Source organism: Rhineura floridana, chromosome 3 (genome assembly GCF_030035675.1).
Source record: "Rhineura floridana isolate rRhiFlo1 chromosome 3, rRhiFlo1.hap2, whole genome shotgun sequence".
Lineage (NCBI taxonomy): Eukaryota > Metazoa > Chordata > Lepidosauria > Squamata > Rhineuridae > Rhineura > Rhineura floridana.
In genome coordinates this window covers 212,832,268-212,849,826 of record NC_084482.1, presented here as the reverse complement: position 1 = coordinate 212,849,826, position 17,559 = coordinate 212,832,268, and the positions used below count along the sequence as shown (strand labels likewise).

The 17,559-nt window shown below is 45.4% G+C and overlaps 2 protein-coding genes across 10 annotated transcripts in view; one reads left to right on the top strand and one right to left on the bottom strand.

The window, feature by feature from the left end:
* The window catches only part of LOC133378952 (antigen peptide transporter 2-like), a 99,893-nt gene that overhangs the window by 64,228 nt on the left and 18,106 nt on the right, over positions 1-17,559 (top strand). The gene's annotated exons all lie outside the window — the stretch shown is intronic.
* The window catches only part of LOC133381507 (uncharacterized), a 35,756-nt gene that overhangs the window by 15,677 nt on the left and 2,520 nt on the right, over positions 1-17,559 (bottom strand). For 3 of the 9 annotated variants that reach the window (XR_009761682.1, XM_061620686.1, XM_061620691.1), the window contains exon 2: positions 5,013-5,530. The exons of 3 other annotated variants lie outside the window; for them this stretch is intronic. Coding sequence is in view for 2 of the 6 variants with exons in the window: in XM_061620685.1 (XP_061476669.1) it covers positions 9,016-9,706; positions 11,685-11,732 (739 nt within the window). In the remaining 4 variants the exon portion in view is untranslated. Of the gene's footprint in view, positions 1-4,834; positions 4,851-5,012; positions 5,531-8,789; positions 9,707-11,684; positions 11,733-17,559 lie in introns of those variants that run through there. 3 more of the 9 variants (XM_061620685.1, XM_061620688.1, XM_061620694.1) reach the window with 3 other exon arrangements.

The following is a 17,559-nucleotide window of genomic DNA, read 5'->3' as shown; positions in this document are numbered from 1 at the left end:
CTTTGTCACTAGAGGCCCAGGAGACCTCAGTGGCTAGGAGTGCCTTTTACCAGCTTCGGCTGGTAAGACAGCTGCGGCCGTTTCTGGACCGGGATAGCCTGACCACTGTTGTCCACGCACTGGTAACCTCTAGGTTGGATTACTGTAATGCACTCTATGTGGGGCTCCCCTTGAGGTTGGTGCGGAAGCTGCAGCTGGTGCAAAATGCAGCAGCGAGACTGCTCACTGGGGAAGAGTATTGCCAACATGCCACCCCGCTGCTGAAAGAACTGCACTGGCTGCCCATTTGCTACTGGGCCAAGTTCAAGGTTCTTGTTTTGGTGTACAAAACCCTATACAGCTCAGGACCAGGATACCTGAAAGACCATCATCCCTTACATACCCAGTCGATCACTGCACTCTGCAGGTGAGGGCCTCCTGCAGATACCATCTTATCAGGAGGTTCATTCTGCACAATATAGGAAATGGACCTTTAGTGCGACGGCACCTACCCTGTGGAATTCCCTCCTTTTGAATATTAGACAGGTGCCACCTCTGCTATCTTTTCGGCGCCTTTTGAAGACTTTCCTCTTTCAACAAGACTTTTAAGTTAAGACATATCCCAGTCTGCATCTGTGTCAAAATTACTGAATATGTTTTTTAAATAATGTTTTTAACCCCGTTTTAAAGTTGGTTTTTTTACGTTTTTTAACACTGTTTTGTTTTAATGTATTTTAAGATCTGTTTTTATGATGTTTTAAAGTGTTTTTAGTGCTTTGTTTGCCACCCTGGGCTCCTGCTGGGAGGAAGGGCGGGATACAAATTAATTAATTAAATAAATAGATAGATACTACTCAATTATTCTGGACTGCACACCTGTTAGTCATATTGAACAAATGACTATGATTGTATGTTATGTTGATGTAATCAAACCATCAGATAATGAGATGTCTGAACCTGAGGTTATCATAAGAGAACATTTCTTGGGATTTGTTCCACTAAAGGAGACTACAGGTGCCTTTATGACAGAAACTCTTCTTGGACAGCTTGAGCAAATGGGATTACCAATTGAGAATCTGCATGGTCAAGGTTATGATCCTCGCTGGATCATCACCTTGTAGTGGTGAGTGGGCTTGCATGTTCCAATGAACCCTGTAAGCGATGCCGTCAGGAGTCATGTACGCCCAGCAGGGTCACCCATGGAGGTAAGGTCAACGGAGAGAAACCAGACAAAGAACGATCCAAGAAAGTCCTCAACGGCAGAACAGGCAGAGGATAACAATGTGTATGTTACAATAGCTGTGAAGGCGGATGAAGGCTGCAGCAGATAAAAGACTTCCAATTGTTGTGGTATCCATGCCATTGGATCAAAGCCTTTTTCTGTCAAGGTTGTGTGTTGCTCGTGGTGCGCCGATCTCCCCACATAAAACAAATTCACGCACAGGCGTCTTCCATAACAAAAGTCCTGCGGCGATCAGCAAATGGCGATGGGGGCAGGACTGTGAAATCCAGAAGCCCCTAGTCATGGACTGGTACATCGGCGGTGGATACAGATTCAGACGGATCCATTGTTAAGGACTATATTTTGAAAGACAATCTTACTCGGTCACGAGTGATCGCCAAGAAGAAGAAAATAGGAATAACATGAAAGGCAAAGAAAATGGCGTACAAAAGAGAGTCCTGGACATAAACCCACCTGCCTTTTTTGTGCCCTGCAATGCACACTCTTTAAACTTGGTGGTCAATGATGCCACTAAGTGTTGTCTGGAAGCAACTAGTTTCTTCAGTTTGGTTCAACAGATCTATAATTATTTCTCTGCATCGTCTCAGCGTTGGCAAATTCTAACTAGCCATGTATCAGACTTAGGCATAACTGTTAAGCCATTGAGCGAAACAAGATGGGAGAGTCAGATCGATGCTCTGAAACCACTGAGATATCATCTTGGTAGTATATATGATGCTTTAATAGAGATCTTTGATGACACAAGCCTAAAAGGTTTATCTGGAAATACTTCCCAAACTGAAGCTAAGGCCCTTGCTGATGCAATTTGTAAGTTCAAGTTTGTGGTATCCCTTGTTACATGGTACAACATCCTTTTTGAAGTCAATCTTACAAGCAAGCTACTACAAAATAAGGAAGCTGATTTAAATTCAGCTACAAGCCAATTGCAAGTGACCAAGAATTACCTTGTGGGCTGCAGGTGTGATGAGGCTTTTCAACAAGTTTTGATAGATTCTACTGAGATTGCAAAGGAGCTAGAAATACTACCAAACTTTGAGACAGAACAGGTTAGAAAAAGGAGAAAGAAATGGCAGTTTGGGTATGAGGCCCAAGAAGAGGCATTGCAAGATCCACAACAGAAATTCAAAGTACGTTTCTACTATGCTGTCTTAGACATGGCCATACAATTTGTTGAAGAAAGATTCCAACAGCTACAACAATATAATTCCATATTTGGCTTCCTGTATGATATATACAGTATCAACAAAAAATCTACTGAAGATGTACTTAAGGCCTGCAAGAATCTGGAAAAATCATTGATGCACAATGGAAACAAAGATATTGATGCTGAAGATCCGTGCTGTGAACTTATAGCAATAGCTTGAAGCCTTCCAAAGTCTATGCCGCCACAAGGAGTACTTCTCTTTATACTACAACAAAAACTCCTGGATAACGTGCACAATGTTTCTGTTGCTCTAAGGATCCTTCCCACACTTCCAGTGTCAGTGGCAAGTGGGGAATGCAAAAACTTACATACACTCAACCATGTTGCAAAAGAGATTAGTTGGCTTGGGAACTATATCAATTGAACATGCCCAAGCATCAGCACTTGACCTGAAGGAATTGGTGACAAAATTGCAAAGGAAAAGGCACGCAAAGTGAGATTTTGATGTGCCGGAAATTGAAACTTTTAAGAGACTTAAATTTTAACATCACAATTCACAACATTATTCAAAATGATTTGTGTGCTAAAACATTTTCTGTTGTATTTGAGAAAGATAACCAAAGATTGTTGTATTACTTATTCTTGCAATTTAAAATAAATTTAGCAGTTTCAAGTTTTGTGCTTTTCATTTTTTCTACAAGACATCTGTTTTTGAAAATTGAAGTTAGCAATTTTTTTGGGGGGGGGGTGCAAGTAGTTAGCCTTGCCTAGGACGCAAAATAGCCTGGCACCGGCACTGATAGCATCGTCTGCATATCTTAAATTATTGATATTTCTCCCTCCAGTTTTCACACCTCCTTCATCTTGGTCCAATCCTGCTTTCCGTATATGTTCTGTGTATAGATTAAATAAACAGGGTGATAAAATACACCCCGCCTCACACCCTTTCTCCATATTCTGTCCTTACAGTAGCCTCTTGTCCAGAGTATAGGTCGCACAGCTGCCTTCAAGTCGATCCCGACTCATGGCGACCCTATGAATAGGGTTTTCATGGTAAGCAGGATTCAGAGGGTCTCTCAGGTTGTAGTCCAACACTGACCTGGGGGAGGGGCGGGGAGGGGAATGGGGAGGGGAGGAGATTTGGTTATTATAGAGGTTCCAAATTATTTTAGTGTGGCAGCACATTAGGCAGGCGACTTCACAGTGTTCTTTCTGGCTCCTGCTTAAAACTTGCTTGTTTAGGCAAGCCTATCAAGACACATAGATGTTGGTGTGTTTTAGTCTCTTCAGTCCTTTGCTTTCTTAACTGTTTTAAAAATGTTTTTCATTCTTTGTTTTCAGCTGTTTTATCAATAATTTTGGTGTCTTTTGTAAACTGATTAAGAGCTTTTTTTTACAATCCAGCGGTATATAAATTTTGTAAAATAAACTGTACTCCTTCAACAGAGATCCTGTTCAGCTTCTGCCAGCGTTCAATTCTAAATGCTAACAAAGGTAAGAAACTCCTAAACCAACCAACCAATGACAAAAATCCACCTGCAAGACCAAAAGAATTAAGTATTCAAATTAAAAAAAAATAAATATAAGGATATTCGTTGTTGTTATGTGCCCTCAAGTAAATTACAACTTATGGCAACCCTATGAATCTTTTTTTATACAGATATTCATGGGGTTTTCATGGTAAGAGGTATTCAGAGGTGGTTTACCATTGCCTTCCGCTAAGCCTACGGCACCCGGTATTCCCAGGTGGTCTCCCATCCAGGTACTGTGTTCAGGGTAGTATGGCCGTAGCCCATATGAGGATATAAGAGTAGTTATATTTTTGTACTCCAAAAAGAATAAAATGCACAGCAAATAGCCATATATGAAGTATGTTGCTGGGCAGAGATCTGTCCCAAAGGACGTATTTCCCAGCATGTATTTCCCAGCATGGAGGTCTCCACTCCTTTTAGTCTCTGCGTCTCCACCTTTTTTCCTTCCCCCCCCTCCCAGTTTGCCTCTTTTTAACTTTCCTCAATAATCCTGTTAACCCCGACCCCCTACTCCGGTATCTGGTTCTATTCATTTTTTACTTGTGTTGTTATCACAGGGCAACAGCGACTCTCCCGGCTTGCGATTCCCAGAAACTGGTGTTGAGAGGCACAAAAACATAATTAAAATATTTAAAAACAATTAAAAGCCATCTAAAACGCTTAACAACATTTAGAGCTTCTAAAAACATTTATAAGCCCACCAGACAGCTACTTCACCCATGACCCGATCATGGATGAGAGTCCTTTATTGTGGATTGACTGGGCGTTAAAAAAATCCTCCCACTCAACTGGCAAATGTGAAAACTTTGCAAAAAGGCTTAGAGATGCCTCCTGCTGTGCAGGAGCCAAAGGCCAGGGGCTCATTGAAAAAAAATTTAAAATTAAAAAAATCGGGCACATGGGAGCAAAACATCATATTAAAAACTCTGCTTTTACTTTCGCTTTCTGTTTGCACAGTCAACACAGGGGGCTCAATGCCAGGGGCAAACGCAGCAGCCCCCAAAAGGAGCAAAACGGGCCACTGAAGCAACAGCACCCGGCTTCGTGCCCCAAACCTCCCTCCCTTCTCGTCGCATGCGACGCCCTTAGTGCGAAGTGAAGGAAAGAACCCTACCTCTGGGATCCGGAGCAAGCGCAGGGATTGGCCGACCGCCAATATTCCACCAATCGGAAAACAGAGTGCCGATTAGGGCAGCAGGGTGAGGGAGACGCCGTGCCGGCAGGCTGACCTGAGGCTGCAAAATGGGAAGAGAAAGCAGGCGGCTCCTTGTCGGGAATCGCCGCTGCCCCCCCCCAGAGAGCGAGATTCTCCCACGGGGGGGGGAGGAGCCAGGCGGAGCTTGGAGGGGCCGGAGGGGCCCAGCTGCATCCCAAAATACACGTAACGTTTTTCTCTTTGAGAGGCAGGTGGAGTCTCATCGCTGCGAGTAAAGGGATCGTGTCGCACGCCGCGTCTAGCAGCGCCTGGCCCAGGGGTGGGTCGGGGTGGCCCAATAAAATGCTCAATAATAATAGCCAAAGCCAATTTTCTTTCCTTCTTATAGGTAAATCTGCCACGTGCCACGTAGTCAGCCGCAGCAAAAAGTTGCAGAATAATCAGTCATTCATTTGAAATGTAGTGTTGGAGGAGAGCTTTGCGCATACCATGTATTGCGAAAAAGACAAATAAATGGGTGTTAGAACAAATTCAACCAGAACTGTCACTAGAAGCTAAAATGATGAAACTGAGGTTGTCATACTTTGGACACATAAGGAGAAGACATCATTCACTAGAAAAGACAATAATGCTGGGAAAAACAGAAGGGAGTAGAAAAAGAGGAAGGCCAAACAAGAGATGGATTGATTCCATAAAGGAAGCCACAGACCTGAACTTACAAGATCTGAACAGGGTGGCTCATGACAGATGCTCTTGGAGGTCGCCATAACACACACACACGGGTAAATTTCCCATGTGCCACCTAGTCAGCCGCAGCAGAAATTTGCAGAATAATCAGTCAACAGAATTTCCTTATTTTGCATTATCCAGCCCACAGCTCTCTTTGGCAGGCTGAAATCCATCTGTTCAGCTCTGGAACAAAAATCCCCAGAACAAACTCCAGATGGTTTTTGCCTGCAGAAATTTTGACCCAGGGCCCACAGTTACATCCTCACTATGACTTTGAAAGCCAAGCCAAGCCTGAGACAGGCAGAAGCCGCTGCCTTTCCCAAGAAACCAGGAGAGAGAGAAGCCAAATGGCCCTTTCTGCCCTCCTTCCACAGTGATGGGGACAGTGCCTTTTCATCCAGGGGCCTCTGGATGCCCTTTGGGGACACCATGGGCAAAGGAAGGAGTTATGATGTGGGACCACCTGAATGACCTCTGCCGCCTCCTCCTCCTGGGTCCAACCTTTCACTGCCAATGCCTGTCCTGCCCTCCAGGTCTGAGGTAAGGAGGGGCCTTTCCCCAGGGGGGACGTTGACTTGATTTCCAGAGCTGAACGGATTTCAGCCTGCCAAAGAGAGCTGTGGCCTGGATAATGCCAACTGTCTTTATTGATTATTTTAATTTTTTAAAATTACATCCTGCTCATCTTTTTTTTTAATCAGTGAATTTTTCCTGCCCGCTGCCAAAGCAAACCTTCTTCCTGTAACTCAATTCAGATGAAACAAAAAAGCCAGACCAAAATGTTGTCTCTGCTCAAGCTCTGACAGGGCCGGTCCAAGATGTTTTGCTGCTTGAGGCAGCAGACAAGATGGCGCCTCCCCCCTCCTCCATGTGCAGAAGTCAATGGCACTGGGGGACTGGAGACGACCTGCCCTGGGAGTGAGTACTTGAGCATCTGGGTACTTGCTTCCTCACTCCTCTGGGTTGCTGCCTCTTGAGACAGCTGAAGTCCTTGGTAAGTGCTGCAAGGACTGGGACCCTCTGCCTGACTCTGACTCCAGAGGGAGGCTGCTGTCAATCTTGCAGCCTCTTGCATCAGCTCCTGGCTGGGTCAGGGGGCATCAAATCCCCCCTGCCCTTGGGTGGCGGATCTGCTGCCGGTGAGGGTGCTACCCTCTATTTTTTCTTTTTAAACCAATCTAGTTCCTGTGCAGGGTGAAAGCCTGTGTAGTGAACTGAATGAGAGGAGAAAGTCACCAGATCAGTGCAACATCCATTGGGATCGGTTTCAGTTGATGCGACCTAATGATGTGGACAAGGTGCTTGCGATGATGTGGCCAGCAATGTGTCCTCTCGACCCTTGCCCTTCTTGTCTTATTAAAGCTTGCCAAGGGGGGTTGACCGAGTGGATCCAGGGTGTGGTCAATGCGTTGCTGTGGGAGGGAGTGGTTCCAGCCACCCTGAAAGAGGTGGTGATCCAACTGCTCCTGAGAAAGCCCACCCTGGACCCACTGGTTTGTGACAACTATCACTGGGTCACAAATACCCCCTTTTTAGGGAAGGTGATTGAGAGCGTTGTGGCACAGCAATTGCAAGTACTCTTGAATGAAACAGATTATTTTGACCCATCCCAGTCTGGGTTCAGGCCTGGTTATGGGACTGAATCTGCCTTGGTCGCCCTGATGGATGACCTTTATTGTGAGGACAGGGGGAGTGCGACCCTATTATTCTTACTTGATTTCTCGGGGTCTTTTGATACCATTGACTGTGGAATCCTGCTGGGCCGACTTGGTGAGATGAGTACTGGAGGCATTGTTTTACAGTGGTTCCAATCCTATCTCCAGGGTGGTCTTCATAGAATAGCATTGGGTGATTGTCTTTTGGCCCCCGATAGCTGTGCTGTGGGGTGCTGCAGGGTACTATCTTGTCCCCCATGCTGTTTAACATCTTATATAAAGCCCTTGGGAGTGGTCATCAGGAGATTTGGGGTGAGGGGTACGCTGTATTTCTCTGTAATTTCTGAACCAGGAGAGGCCGTGCAAGCCCTGGACTACTGCCTGGACTTGGTGGTGGGCTGGATGAGGGCCAATAAACTGAATCTAAATCCTAGCAAGACAGAGGTGCTGTGAGTTGGTGGTTCCCAAGTTCAGATAATTGGTCAGTTGCCTGCTGTGGATGGGGCCGTACTCCCTCTGAAAGAGCAGGTCTGTAAACTAGGGGTGCTCCTGGATCCATCTTTGTCACTAGAGGCCCAGGTGACCTCAGTGGCTAGGAGTGCCTTTTACCAGCTTCAGTTAGACAGCTGCGGCTGTTTCTGGACAGGGATAGCCTGACCACTGTTGTCCACGCACTGGTAACCTCCAGGCTGGATTACTGTGATGCGCTCTGTGTGGGCCTGCCCCTGAGGTTGGTCTGGAAGCTGCAGCTGGTGCAAAACGCGGAGGCGAGACTGCTCACTGGGGAGGGTATTGCCAAAATGTCACCCTGCTGCTGAAAGAATTGCACTGGCTGCCTATTAGCCACTGGGCTAAATTCAAGGTTCTGGTCTTGGTGTACAAAGCCCTATACAGCTCGGGACCAGGATACCTGAAAGACCATCTTACTCCTTATACACCCAGTCGATCACTGTGTTCTTTTTTTTTTTTTCAATTAATTTTTATTCTAATTTTCAAAACCAAAATAATACAAAAAGAAAACAACACAAATCAATAACTAATACAATACAAAAAAAAATACATATATATAAAAATATTGACTTACGATTTGTCATAGTTCAGCTATAAATCTATAATATATAACAAACCTATCTCTTAATAGATTATAAAATCACCTTCCTCCAGCGGTTATCTTAGTTGGTTTCAAATCTCATTAACATCATATCATTTTAATATTCCACAAAAAGTCAAAGAGAAGTTTCCAATCCTTGAGATATATATCAATCAATTTTTTTTCTAAATAAACATGCCAATTAATCCAGCTCATCAAATCTACTAAATCCAGTAATTTCAAAACACTATAATTCAACTATAAATCTATAATATATAACAGACCTATCTCTTAATAGATTATAAAATCACCTTTCTCCAGCAGTTATCTTAGTTGGTTTCAAATCTCATTAACATCATATCATTTTAATCTTCCACAAAAAGTCAAAGAGAAGTTTCCAATCCTTGAGATATATGTCAATCAATTTTTTTTTCTAAATAAACATGTCAATTAATCCAACTCATCAAATCTACTGAGTCCAGTAGTTTCAAATCGCTCTTCTGTCATTATCCATATTGGGTCCATCTTCCATCTTTACGCACCCAAAAATCTTGCTGTCATAGTCATATAATAAAAGTCTGATAGGAATTTCCTCCATCACAGATATTTTCTTACCATCAAATCCAAACGTAACACTGAAGTATTGTTTCAAAGCCGCATCTCTGCTCCTCTTTTCCACATGATACACTAGTACATTTCTTGAAGGTTTTTCCATTGACACAAAACAGGGATTAATTCTATTAACTTTCTCCATTTCAAGATCCATGAAATCCTTCCAGTCCAGTTTTGAACCGATAATATCTTTATCTCCAATCTCTTCAATTCCTTCAGAGACAGCGCTGTATTCCAAACTGTAATATTTATCTCCAGGATCCGTCACAACCAGGAAATCCAAATCTTTTTTCATGTCCATATTTAAGCCAATCTCCATAGATTGAACCTTGCCTTTAATTTCTCTTTCATCCTTGTTTTGTTTTCCAGATCTATCTTTATTCTCCTTTCTCATAGAATCCTGAGTTTCTTTCAGCTCCTGTCTCATTTCATGAAATTCAGTTCTCCACGCTTGTCTATTATTTCTCAGTTCTTGTTTTATTGAGTTAATCCCATCCATTATTTTCTGAAGCATGTCTAGAAATAAAGTCCCTTCTTGTACATCCAAGATCTTCTTAATTGCCATTCTTAAAACCAAAAGAACAAAACTCCTTCAATTTTCAATGTCCCAAGCAAAGAGCAGTTTATTTCTTTATCCAGTTACAAAGGAGTTAATCTTTCCAACCAACTAACGTCACACGCTAGACAGTCCTTATCTCTTAAATGTCCAGAAGTGCAAAAACAGCTTTTAGTTCACAGCGTTCAAATAACTAGTAGCAGAGAGAATGAGCAGATTCGTCAACAACAACAACAAAAAAGTAGATCAGAAAAAATAGTCCCTTATATATATTACACAAAAGTCTTGTAAATCAAAAAGATTTCTTATCTCTCCCAATCAGAAAGCTCTCATCCGTTGTAATCTTTAAAACGCAATTTTCCATGTCAGCTTTTTGCAATAAAAAAAAAAAGATAAGCTATTTATATTTTCTTCCCCCTTAGTTCCGTAAATAAAGAAGGAAAGTCTTGCCTCATCTAGGTTATCTTAATTGCTGTTACTTTGACAAATCTCTTTAGCTATATAGATAAGAAAATGATAAATGTAGACAGGAGGTTTGCCTGCTAGTCCGTTAAAAAAAAACGGGTCACTTATCCAGCTGAGCTAGCATAAAATCCTCGCTCTGTCTGAACTGCTGGAAGACAGACAATTCTGACGAATTCCAGACTCCAACAATCAAAACAAAACTATGTGGCAGATCTCACGCTTCTTCCTTATCCGGAAGAAATCATCCCCAGTCAGAAAAAACCCTTCTGACTGAATTTAAAACTGGATAAGTTTCATCCAAGACGGGAGCCCGTCTCAGAGGCAGCACAGGCGGAGGGATCCTCCTGGGAAGTATCGACTGGATTGCCAGTCGATCACTGTGTTCTGCAGGAGAGGGCCTGCTGCAGATACCATATTATCAGGAGGTTCGTTCTGCACAATATAGGAAACGGACCTTTAGTGTAGTGGCATCTATTCTTTGGAATTCCCTCCCCTTAAAATATTAGTCAGGCACCATCTCTGTTACCTTTTTGGTGCCTACTGAAGATCTTCCTCTTTCAACAAGCCTTTTAAATAGAGACCTTATCCCAGTCTGCGGTCTATGCTGGAATTGCTTTTAATATGTTTTTAAAGCTATTCTTTAAAAAGATGTTTTTAAACCTTTTTTTAAAAAAAATATTTTTTAAAAAGATGTTTTGTCCTAATATGTTTTCAAGGATGTTTTATTGTAATATATTTTAAAGTCTGTTTTTATGATGTTTTAGTGTGTTTTTAGTGCTTTTGTTTGCCGCCCTGGGCTCCTACTGGAAGGAAGGGCGGGATATACATTTAATAAATAAGACTAGCGGTTGGATGTTACTTGAGACCCAGATAGGGTTGCCAGGTCGGAACCATCCAAAAACCTGAGAAAATGGGGGCAGGCCCTAGTGATGTCATGGGGCGGGCCCTAGTGATGTCACAGGGTGGGCCCTAGTGACGTCATTAAACATGATACATTGTATCAACCACAGTTGCTTGGAGCATACCATTAAAAAAAAAATTCTCTGGAGATTAAAATAGAAATCTTACCTAAAATAGGGTGTTCCTAGGTCCATCTGAAGTGACAAGGTCATTCTTTCTCACAAGCTTAGGGTGATGCAAAATGGAAATGGACTGCCTTCAAGTTGATCCCAGATACGGTCTTCATGGTAAGCAGTATTCAGACAGAGGTGGTTTACTATTGCCTTCCTCTGAGTCTGAGAGGCAGTGACTGGCCCAAGGTCACCCAGTGAGCTTCATGGCTGTGTGGGGATTCGAACCCTGGTCTGCCAGGTCACAGTTCAACGCCTTTAGGGAACATTTAATCTAGCTTACTTGCTTCTGGCAAGAAGGGTTTACGTGCCCTCAGGCCAGGCCATTATTGGGAGAAAGGAGCTTAGTGTTGCAGAGATGTTAGATGGGAGCACAGATGGATGCCCCTGAAGGCAGCAACTGTAAACATGCTTATTAAGGAACTAAGCCCCATAGAACTCAATAGGACTTACTTCTGAGTAGATATGGTTGCAGCCATGTTAAGGACAAGGGAGGGCATTCTAGGCAAAACAGACAAATAATTGGGTGTCAGAACAAATTAAACCAGAACTATCACTAGAAGCTAAAATGATGAAACTGAGGTTATCATACTTTGGACACATCATGAGAAGACATGATTCACTAGAAAAGACAATAATGCTGGGAAAAACTAAGAGATGGATTGATTCCATAAAGGAAGCCGCAGACCTGAACTTACAAGATCTGAATAGGGTGGTTCACGACAGATGCTGTTGGTCACTAATTCATAGGGTCACCATAAGTCATAATTGACTTGAAGGCACATAACAATTTATTTTAATATAAAATTACCTATGCCTGTGACTGGACCCTGTTGGTCATTTTAATTACAGCAGCATACTCTCATGGGTGGTGGTGGTTGGTATTTATGTGGAATCAATCAGTCAGCTTTATAACTGTTATTCCGATGCTACTGAACAGTTTGCAACTCATTCCTGATGAAGTAAAACCTACTGTAGCAAATTGGGCCTGAGGAATAAGGAAGTAAGGACTACTTCCAAAGTAAGATAGAAAAGGGGTGAAGAGGGGGATGAACAAGGTAGCATAGTGACTAAGTGTGAGGAGTAAAGTTCCTGGCTAAAATATCACCTCAGTGTTTCTGCATTCACTCTTTCCAGTATGAGAACAAATCTATCTTAACAGTCTGTTGTAAGGACACCCTAGAATTTGCCAGCTTAATACTGGTGTGGGCATACAAGTTTGATGCACACCAGTTCAAGCTGATAAGACTATCTGCCCTTCCCCCTCTCCAAATCCAACCTAGAACATGTTAGATGCTCTTGGAGACATCTGCCCATCCACCTCCCTCTTCACATATCCCTCTGCTGCTTGTAGTGCAGCAGGTAGCAAATGAAGAAAGCTTTTTGTGTAGTGGTGGCTCCCTGCCTTTGGAGGGATACATAAGCCAGCTGGCTGAGTTGGCCTGGGAGACCCAGTGCCTGCAGGAAGAAGAACATCGCCACCCAGGGAAGGAGAGGCTGCTGTTGCTGCTGCTGTTGGAACACCACCTCCACCACCCTTCCCAGTGGGACTGCTGCCTGGCAGACGTGCCTCCTGCAGGACCAGGTCCCAGGTACCCAGCCAGCTGTGACTAATTTCCATCACCTGTCCCTCTTTGGAGGGATACATAAGCCGGCTGGCTGAGGTGGCCTCGGAGCCCCAGTGCCTGCAGGAAGAAGGAGAACATCGCCACCCAGGGAAGGAGAGGCTGCTGTTGCTGCTGCTGTTGGAACACCACCTCCACCACCCTTCCCAGTGGGACTGCTGCCTGGCAGACGTGCCTCCTGCAGGACCAGGTCCCAGGTACCCAGCCAGCTGTGACTAATTTCCATCACCTGTCCCTCTTTGGAGGGATACATAAGCCGGCTGGCTGAGGTGGCCTGGGAGACCCAGTGCCTGCAGAAAGAAGGAGAACATCGCCACCCAGGGAAGGAGAGGCTGCTGTTGCTGCTGCTGTTGGAACGCCACCTCCACCACCCTTCCCAGTGGGACTGCTGCCTGGCAGACGTGCCTCCTGCAGGACCAGGTCCCGGGTACCCAGCCAGCTATGACTAATTTCCATCACCTGTCCCTCTTTGGAGGGATACATAAGCCGGCTGGCTGAGGTGGCCTGGGTTTTTGTCTTTTGTTTTGTTTTTTTGTTTTTGTTTTCTTTTGGGTGCCATTTGTTTTAGCTATGGGTGGGTTCGGTTTCGTTTTATATTGTAGTTCTTGGGTTTTTATGTAGTTTGTATGTTGTATTTTACTTTATCTTGTACGCCGCCTAGAGTGGCCGCTTGTGCGGCCAGATAGGTGGCCTAGAAATAAAATTTATTATTTATTATTATTATTAAGTCCACTTTAGGAAGGCCTGCCTTCTGCCACCTTTTAGGTAAAACATCCCCCCAAATTTTAAAAACTAATTTTGATCCTTTAGTTTTATTTGGATTTCTTTTTCTACTTTGTACATTTAAAACATTTGAATAGTGCATCCAAACAGCTTACAGAACTGGGGGCTCATTGTCCAATGGAAACTAAGCCACGTCCAAGAGTACATTGGCGTTTCAGCACCAGGAAAAACCACACCTCTTTGCTCAGGCTTTTATGAGTATGTGACGTTTACTGCTGTTTTGTCTGTTCTCATTGCTGGATATGTTTTAATTGCTCTTAATGGATTTTAAGATTTGGTTGCTGCTTAGAGGTCTATGATGAGTGGGATACAATACACATAAATAAATTGTATTTTCAAGTTTAATGCAGCAAAATACTTCAGCCTGCAACTCTACACCCACTTACTGGGAATAAGCACCACTGTACAAAGTTGGCCTTGTTCTCTTTACATGACTATGCAGTTTGTCTTCTTAAAAAAGGTGACCCTACTAGATGAGCAGATTAAGAGATTTAATGCAAGTACCTAAAAACTGAAGATGACAAGTGCAGTCTTTAGAGACATTCCCCTTTTCTTACCATGAACTATTATTTACTTAATTTATACCCTGCCCTTCCTCCCGCAGGAGCCCAGGGAGACAATTAAGGGACTGTCTGCCTACTCCAACACATATGCTTCCCCTAAAAAGGAGTCTTCTTGCTTCAGAAAGTTTTTTACCCATATGCAAAATCTGATGGGGTGGTGAGTAGGGCTGTAAGCTCAGCAAGAGCACGTTTTAAATGCAGAAGGGCCCAGGTTCAGTTTCCAGTATCTCTCAGTACAGCTAAGAACCTATTTGAAACACTGGAAAACTACCATCAACTACTGGATGGGTCTGAAGCCTTGAGTCTGCAGATGTTGTTGGACTACAAGTCCCATCATCCATACCCATTAGCAAGTTGGCTGGGGATGATGAGAGTTGTAGTCCTACAACATCTGGCGGGCTCGTGCTAGGAGGAAGGGTGGGATATAAATCAAATAATAAATAAGCAAACACCTGGGGACCCAAGGTTGAAGAACGCTGCTGTAGACAGGAGTTAGATGGACAAATGGCAGCTTCCTAGGAACTATGATTAAATTAAGATTTCCAATATGTTTGCAGCCCTACCTATAAAGAAACATGTACACTTTCAAAAGGCAATGGTAAAAAACAAATAAACCACCTTATTGGAGATCAGTGTTAAAATATTTTTGCACATTTAAAACTATACCCCTTCACACAAACCCTTCCCAAACCTCATTCAGGATACATTCTATAGATTAATGACTCCACTGTTAGGTATGAGAGGTCAACTAAAATGTTTTGAGGAGTAATTAAACACAACATGAGATTTCTGGTGTCTTTTCAATGTATGATTATGGCTGGGAGTGAAAATTCTAGTTTGTGTCAGACCATTTGGTTTTGGTAGGCGAATAACAGGTATAAAGGGCTTTTTATTTAACAGTAAATGCAGAATACAGAAAATAGTATATAAAGCTACCTTTATTTAGACTTTTACAGAACAGGCCAATGAATACACTTACAGGAAGTTTAAAAACAGCAAGTCACCTTTTTACACCAACTATATTGCCATCAACTTGCTTTAGATGTTACAGAAATGCCAAGTTTTGAGATCATTCAACAGGTATTCAACACAACATCTTAATCCCAGATTATTATATTATACTGCATTTTTATTGGCATTTGAAGGTTTAGTCTGTGGCCAACAATAATCTAGTTTAGAAGTTACCTATAGCCTTCCTCCAATACACTGCAAAGCACAGAAATGAATGGAAATGCAGGTTCCCCTGCTCCAAGAAGGACGGCCGGCGGCTTCACCCCTCCTGCTGTGGGCGCCGCTGGGCAGGAGCGGCCGCAATGGGCCCCCCCAGCCAGAGACTGCTGAGCCCCATCACGGCCGCTGCCGTCCAGCGGCACCCACAGCAGGAGGGGTGAAGCCGCCGGCAGTCCTTTCAGGAGCAGGAGAACCGGCTCCGGGGCTAAGAAGGAGCCGGCCCAGCCTGCCCTCCATGGCTCCTGCTGAGACTGACAGGCCGCGTGGGCCCCGTCGCGGCAGCGGTTGCTAGGAGACGGGGCCTACGCAGCCTCAGCAGAGACTGCTGAGCCCCATCGCAGCCGCTGCCGCCCAGCGGCGCCCACAGCAGGAGGGGTGAAGCCGCCAGCTGCCCTTTCAGGCTCCTTCTTAGGCCCGGAGCCGGTTCCCCTGCTCCAGAAAGGGCGGCCGGCGTCTTCACCCCTCCTGCTGTGGGTGCCACTGGGCGGCAGCGGCCGTGATGGGGCTCAGGCTGGGGGCCTGATTCGCGGCCGCTGCCGGCCAGCTGCAGCGCCCACAGCAGGAGGTGTGAAGACGCCGGCCGCCCTTTCCAGAGCAGGGGAACTGGCTCCAGGGCCGGGTGCCTAAGAAGGAGCCGGCCCAGCCTCGCTGCCACCGCCTCTTCACGGCTCAGGGGCTGCCAGGCCGGCCGGCTTGGACGCCGTCTTCTAGCAACTGCTCCGTCGAGACTCCCGACTCCCGCGGGGGCTGCTGCTGGGGGGGGTCCCAGGGGCGGCGGCTGGATGGAGCCCATGTCCGGACGTGGCAGCAGACGTGGCATGCGGGCCGCCAGGTGGCTGCCCTCGCGACGCTCAACCAGGCAGCTGCAGGCGGGGGCTCCACGTCCAGCACCCCTCACCTGTAGTAGTTGTGTGTGGGCGCTGGCTGGTGGTGGGCAGTGTGGCTGCTGCTGCAGCTGCGGCTGCCTGTGTACGACTCGCTAGCGGACAGGGGCTGCTGCTGGGGGGGTCCCGGGGCGGCAGCTGCTCAAGTCGGAAGTCCTCCTCGTGCAGTCCCTGCGGCGGCGGCCTGCCTGTGTGTGACTGACAAAGGGCGGGAACGCCAGGAAGGTGGCCCTCCACAGCCCAACGTATGCGTGCGTCAATCACGCATGCGTGGCTGAGGGGGCCAGTGAAAAACCGGAGATCCACCTTTTTAAATAAAGTATTGCCGGAGGCCGGAGATGGCCCCCTTTTGCCGGAGAGTCCGGCAGAAAGCCGGAGACCTGGCAACCCTAGACCCAGGCCATGGGGAACATTCTCCCAAGTGCAGCAGGCTGGCTTAGGCATGCAGGGGAGGCCCCCTGATACCCATGACTCTCCTTTTGCCCCGAGACCCTCAGTGCTTGATGCCTGAGGCAACTGCCACCTCTCCCCAATGACAGGGCTGGCCCTGGGCTCCTCTGTGGCTTTTCCAGGGATTGAAGGGCCATAGTTGTAGGGCAAACAGGGAGTGTGCCTCTTTGCAGGCCTTCTCAGAGATGATGATGATAAAACACAGGGGGAGAGCAGGGAATGGGGCTGGTCTCTCTAGGCTGTGGGATTTCAGCTGTTGAAGGCAGCGCCACATTTTGCTGTGAGAACCACTGCAAGGAGTCAGTCTCCTTAGGACATGAAAATCCAGCCTGAATCATTTCCTAACTGCATGACAGGACATTTCTGTGATCTCAACAGGCAGATGCTCCAGAAGGATGCCATTCCGTGTCCTTTCTGTTCTGCACGGTTCGGCCTGCCAAAAATAGCTTCCGTTTCTGGCAGGCAGGACTGAAATTGCCTCACCTCAGAGGAAAGGCTTGTTACGGGGCCTGCCAAGGAAGGCAGAAACCAAATGCCACAGTGATCCCGTGATGACACAGCATGGATGAGGGATCAGTACATAATTTGTCTGTTGAGAAAAATGTTTTCTGTCCCCTCACAACCCCACCCAGTCACCAAGTGAGGAAGCCACATCAAGGGGGGGTGGGGATTAATTAGACATTTATTCACTAATAGGGGGAAAAAACCTTGCAGTTTCTATATTTCTAACAAACTTTAAAAAGCAGGGGAACTGGGCAGCTATGCACCAGGGGAGCAGGAAACCTGACCTCTC